The sequence below is a fragment of the Camelina sativa genome, chromosome 20 (genome assembly GCF_030686135.1).
Source record: "Camelina sativa cultivar CO46 ecotype springtype chromosome 20, ASM3068613v1".
NCBI lineage: Eukaryota > Viridiplantae > Streptophyta > Magnoliopsida > Brassicales > Brassicaceae > Camelina > Camelina sativa.
The window spans coordinates 19,072,071-19,078,228 of record NC_141899.1 but is presented as its reverse complement, the minus strand read 5'-3'; the positions used below and the strand labels follow the sequence as shown (position 1 = coordinate 19,078,228).

General features: G+C 34.7%; 1 protein-coding gene and 1 pseudogene across 2 annotated transcripts; one reads left to right on the top strand and one right to left on the bottom strand.

Annotated features, from left to right (window-relative positions):
• Positions 1-449: 449 nt before the first annotated feature.
• On the bottom strand, positions 450-1,506 carry LOC104771145 (agamous-like MADS-box protein AGL36 pseudogene; annotated as a pseudogene). The gene has a single exon (XR_015592145.1). The product of XR_015592145.1 is annotated as an agamous-like MADS-box protein AGL36 pseudogene (transcript).
• A 4,054-nt stretch (positions 1,507-5,560) lies between these two features.
• On the top strand, positions 5,561-6,158 carry LOC147919157 (uncharacterized). Its single transcript, XM_087503871.1, has 2 exons — positions 5,561-5,623; positions 5,835-6,158. The coding sequence occupies exons 1-2, from the start codon at positions 5,561-5,563 to the stop codon at positions 6,156-6,158; spliced, it is 387 nt and encodes a 128-aa protein (XP_087359997.1).

Genomic DNA, 6,158 nt, shown 5'->3' with positions numbered 1-6,158 from the left:
TGTGGGTACTTAACATGCTCTTTATTTTTCGAATTTTAGCACTAAATATCATCGTTTTCTGAAAAGTCAAACTAATTTTGATGGTGATTAAACATACTACTTCACAAAAAAAAAAAAAAAAAAAAATAAAAAATAAACTTGCCCACATTTTTGGGTGGCAAATATGATGATAAGAATAAGATATTTTGTGAAAAAACAAACTCTAGTTAATTTGCCCACATCTTTGGTTGTACCTGCTTAATTGTTTTATTATATTTCAAAAAACCTAATTATTTTATTTCGAAAAACTAAACTTCTTCAATAAAACTAAAATTGATACGCTATGATGCACAAATACATTTCTTAATAATCAAAACAAGATAAATGCATTCAGGTAGAACCCTTAGCCAACAACAATTAATTGAAAAAAGAATAAAAATAAAGACAACATTAAATATTTTTTTCTGAAATGAAGAAAATAAAACTCATAAATTCAGACAACTGAAAACTACAGTAAAAATATGCTTCTTTTAATTAAAGATTATTGTTACTGTATGAAGCATAAACACTAGTAGTAGAGGTGGTAGAGGAGGTGATGGAAGGCATGTGATTGGTGATGGCAAGATCAACAGTTGGTTGTTGGTGATAGTTGTAGTGGTTTCCATCTATCAAAGGAATTCTAGCATGTCCTCCAGCATAACCCACATTTTGTGCCAGCATCATATCATTAAATGAGTTTTCTTGATTCAATTACTGATTGGAATTCAGATCTACATTCAAATTCATGTTATGATTTAAATCAAAATTCAAATCATGATTCCAAGTCATGTTATTGTAGACTCCTTGAATATGACCATAAAAATCATGCGAAGTATGATATTGAACCGGTTCTTGCAGATTTTGATTCATATTCATATTTTGGTATGGAATATGAGCACAAAACTCTCTAGTAGCACTTACCGCGGCTGTATTCACACCAACAGCAAAATCTGCAAGAGCAGGAGGATCTATATCCGCAACTCCAACAGGAAGAGGAGAGAAAGAAGAAGACTCACCATTTTCTAAATGAATTTGCATCCTTTGAGTAAGCTGATTGATATATTGATCAATATAGCGATGCAAATCGTGAAGGTCATTTGCACCATAATGATACTCCGACATATTTCCTTCAAGACAATCAAACATAAATCGTTTAACTTGTAACTCCCGATTCTCAACAGCCAGCTTGTATACTTGCTCTTTGATTTTGGTAATCTGCTCCCGCAAATATGTTTCTTGATCCATCATCTTTTTGTTTCTTGTTGCCATCGGCATCTCCATAAACTTCATTGCCACCTCTTGTGCACCTTCCTTTGACGGCCAAACCTCTGGTACCGACATATACGGACTGTATATGACCCCACAAGCTTGGACACCACAAAGAGTTGTCAACTCGTGAAGTTTCTTCGTTATCCCTTTCTTCCTCTTCATGAATGTTTTTTTTCTTGATCTCTCATTGGCTATCAAAGATAATTTCAATTTCCTCATTATCTTTTTTCTTTTATTTTGTATGGTTTGTCTAGTTTGTTGGCACAAAGACTGTTTATATAGCAACGAAAGGATTTCCCTATTCATTAGGTTTCTTATCACTAAGTCCAAATTAGAGGCAATAAATCTTTTATCAATTTACTGTGTTTATCTATATATAGATCCTTATATTTCTGTGTGTAGTTGGTGCATTATCATTAGCTTATTACTTAATATAATATAATATATATATATATATACATATAAGTTATTTTTATTATTAAAACTAATTTTATCTAGCTTAATTTGTTCATAGATTGTTAAATTTGGAAGAATTTTGTCCAAAAAAAAAAGGAAGAACATATCTAGAACGTGCGGTTAGTAATATAAGAATACTTTTGTGAATAAAATTTGAAATATAGAAAAAAAATATATTAGATATAATACCTTTAGGGGCGTTATGACCAGCTATTTTTATTTAAAAATACTTTTTATTAGCTAATTATTAGAAGTAATATAGCAGGTTTGAAAATATTTCATTTTGAAAGAATTACTAAAGTAGCGCATATATTTTGGTTTATTACTAGACTAACACATATAAAGTGTTACTTACTAGAATAGTACTAATTTGTTGTAAAAAGACTTTAAACCATGTATTAATTTCGTAACTACAAAAGTGTCATTTTCATTTATAAAATGGAAAAAATGAATAATAAAAACACAATGAAACATTAAACCCTAAACAACAATAGAAACCAAGGAGTCGTTTGTGTCGTTTGAACCGGAGTAGTGATTCAAGTGGCTTTTGTCAACAATTCTGGTACAATTAATTTAAGAAGATGTTATGTTCAATAAATTATGAAGATTATGTTGTGGTATGATTTGGGAACTAAAGAACGAACTTGTTGATAGGTATCAAATCGACAATAACAATGGAGCGAGGCGAATTCTAAAAGATGTTGGCGAAGAGTAAAAGGATGTAATAAACAACGGAAGTGGGGAAGAAAAGGAAGAGTCCACTTGAAATTTCCTGGGTCGACTGCGAAGTTTGTTGGTGGACAGCAAAGTTTCGGATTTTTTGAAAATTTTTTTGGGATTCATCGATTAAGAGGTAATTTATGGGTCGGCCCTGGTTTTGTTCAGTAGAATAATTAGGTTTAATTTTAAAATCTTATCTATTTGTTGGTTTTGGGGATGGGTGTCGATCGACACCAAAGGAAGTGTCGATCGACACCATCAATTTTTGGTTCGACCATATTGATTTAAATTATTTATTTTGTTTGGTTTGATTTAAGTGAAACCTTAAAATGGGGTTATTTAAGTGGAAAGTCGACCTAGGTCGTGGTTTCAGTGTTGTTTCCGTTTTTCAGAGAGAAACAGAGAGAAAGAGAGCGTTCTTGGGAGATTTTGGAGTTTTGGTGCTTTTCCTTGGAGATCTTTCTATGGGAGTGAAGATCCAGGGCTTGAGCCAAGATTGTCATTTCCTGGTCGGTTTAAGAAACAACAAGTGGACAAGTATAGAGCTATGTTTGATGCACAAATAATAGATGTTGCTATTACAATGCCACTCATTGATGCATTCTTGCTGAACCCATCATACGACAAGTTCCTCAAGGAATGATAATATTAACCCATGAGTGTAGTGCTATCATTCAAAACAAGATAGTAGCAAAGAAGCTTGATGATCCTGGTAGTTTCACTCTTGTTCATTGGGACCTTTATCTTTTAGCCATTGTTTATGTGATCTTGGGGATAGTGTGAGCTTGATGCCTCTCTCGGTTGCCAAAAGATTAGGTTTCACTCGCTACAAAGAGTGTAGAATCTCCCTTGTTCTTGCGGATAGGTCGGATAGGTCAGTTAGAACCCCGGTAGGACTGCTTGAAGACTTACCCGTCATGGTAGGGAATTTTGAGATTCCAACTAACTTTGTTGAATTAGAAATGTATGACGAACCAAAGGACCCACTCATCTTGGGACGCCCATTTCTAAGAACCGCAGGAGCTATGATTGATGTGAAAAGAGGAAAGATTCATTTGAATTTAGGAAAGGAAGCCTTGTGTTTTGACATCAACAAGGTGATGAGGAAGCCTAAAATTAAAAGACAAGCTTTCTACATTGAAGAAATGGATGTTTTGGCTGATAAGCTTTTGGAAGAGTTAGCCATAGAAGATGAGCCCCAAAACACTTTGACTGTTAAACAAGGAGAGTTTGGGTTACTAAAGGAAGATAGTGAAGGGTATGAGAAGATTCTTGACTCTCGCAAGCCTTCTAGTGATAATGGAAGCTTCCTTGAGTTGAAAGAGCAGGTGGTGAACTCAGTTGAATGGGACTCAAATGATGATTTGAGTGAGCTTAAAGAACCCAAGATTGATTTTAAACCATTTCCTAAAGGGCTAAGGTATGATTTTCTTGGAACAAAACTCTACTTATCCTGTTATTATCAATGAAGAATTTAGTGAACTATAAACTGTTACTCTCCTAGGTAAATTAAAGAACTAAAGGAGAGCTATTGGTTTTTCACTAGATGATATTAAAGGAATCTTTGAATCTCTTTGCATGCATAGGATACATTTAGATGATGAATCAATGACTTCCATTGAACCACAAAGATTGTTAAATCCTAACCTAAGAGATCTAGTGAGGAAAGAGATTCTAAAGCTCCAATACAGGTATCATATATCCTATATCGGATAGTACATGGGTTTCACCGGTACATGTGGTACCCTATAAAGGAGGAGTCACTGTTGTTAAGAATGATAAAGATGAGTTAATTCCTTCAAGGATTATAATTGGACATTGCATGTGTATTGATTATAGAAAAGTTAATGCCGCCTCTAGAATATCACTTCCCTTTACTGTTTATCGATCAAATGTTAGAACGGTTAGCAAACCATAGTCATTATTGCTTTTTAGACGGTTACTCAGGATTATTTCGTATATCAATATTTACATGTCTCGGTACCTTCATATATATATAGAATGCTGTTTGGACTATGTAATGCACCCGCTACTTTCCAACGGTGTATGATGTCCATTTTCTCGGATCTCATTGAAAATGTTGTTGAAGTATTCATGGATGACTTCTTTGTATATGAAGATTTTTTTTTCTTGCCTTTCTAATCTTTGCAGGGTTTTAAAGAGATGTGAAGAAACCAATTTGGTTTCGAATTGGGAGAAGTGTCACTTCATGGTGAAAGAAGGGATTTTGTTGGGACACAAGATTTCAGAGAAGGGCATTGAGGTTGATAGAGCTAAGATTGATGTGATGACCAATCTAGCACCACCAAATTCAGCAAGGAAATGAGAAGTTTCTTGGACCATGCTGGGTTTTATAGAAGGTTTATAAAAGACTTCTCAAAGATTGCTAGGCCTCTTACAAGGTTGTTGTGTAAATATGTTGCATTTGAGTTTGATGAGGAGTGTCTACAAGCTTTCAAGAAGATAAATGAAGAGTTGGTTAGTGCTCTAATAGTTCAAGCTCCAAATTGATATTGAACTATTGGAGCACTAACCAACTCTTTCTTTATATGGAACACTCTCCAAATCTAGTTTACCATTTGAATATCAATGCCTTTCTTGTCTTTAATCTCCAAATCTCCAAATCTGGAGTTGGTTAGTGCTCCAATAGTTCAAGCTCTAGATTGGAGTTCAAGCTCAAGAGTTGGATATTGTTGCTTCAAGAGTTTGATTTGGAGATTAAAGATAAGAAAGGCATTGAGAATTGAGTAGCTTTTCATCTATCTAGATTGAGGATTGACAATGAGATTCCAATCAATGATTCACTTCTGGAATAGCGGCTAATGGCAATTCAACTTCTAGATAAGAGCCATGAGACTTGGAAAAAGCTTGTAGAGGTCATAAGTTTAGAAGAGAATAGTCCTTCGTATGCAGATTATGTTAACTACCTAGCTTGTGGTCTTTAGCCACCAAACTTGGTGGGATATGCTAGAAAAAAGTTATTTAAGGACATCAATAACTACTACTAGGATGCACCTTATCTCTTCGCTTTTTGTAGGACAAAATTTATAGAAGATGTGTTTCTAAAGAAGAGATAGAAGGGTAGTAGAACTTTGTCATGGAGCAGCCTATGGGGGTCACTTCACCACATTCAAGACAGTTACAAAAATCCTTCAAGCTGGTTTGTGGTGGCCAAAAATGTTCAAGGACACTAAAGAGATTATCTCCAAGTGTGATTTATGTCAAAGAAAGGGAAACATCAGCATGAGCGATGAAATGCCTCAAACTAAGTTGAAGTGTTTGATGTATGGGATATAGACATCATGGGACCATTCCCTTCTTCATATGGTAATAACTACATACTTGTGGCTGTTGATTATGTGTCTAAATAGGTAGAAGCCATAGCTAGTCCTACTAATGATGCAAAGGTGGTGTTGAAGTTGTTTAAGACAATCATCTTTCCAAGGTTTGGTATTCCAAGAGTGGTCATAAGTGATGGAGGAAGACACTTGATCAACAAGGTCTTTGAGATTCTTCTCAAGAAGCATGGAGTGAAGCATAAGGTTGCTACTCCTTACCATCCTCAAACTAGTGGTCGATTTGAAGTTTCCAACAGGGAAATCAAGGTAATTCTTTTGAAAACAGTAGGTATCACAAGGAAGGATTGGACAAAGAAGTTGGATGATGCTCTATGGGCACACTTATATCATGGTTAA

Coding starts and splice junctions, on each gene's coding strand:
- LOC147919157 (XM_087503871.1), top strand. CDS start 5,561: ATGGAGCAGCCTATGGGGGTCACTTCACCACATTCAAGACAGTTACAA. Junction 5,624..5,834: donor TACAAAAATCCTTCAAGCTG/GTTTGTGGTGGC, acceptor GTGTCTAAATAG/GTAGAAGCCATAGCTAGTCC.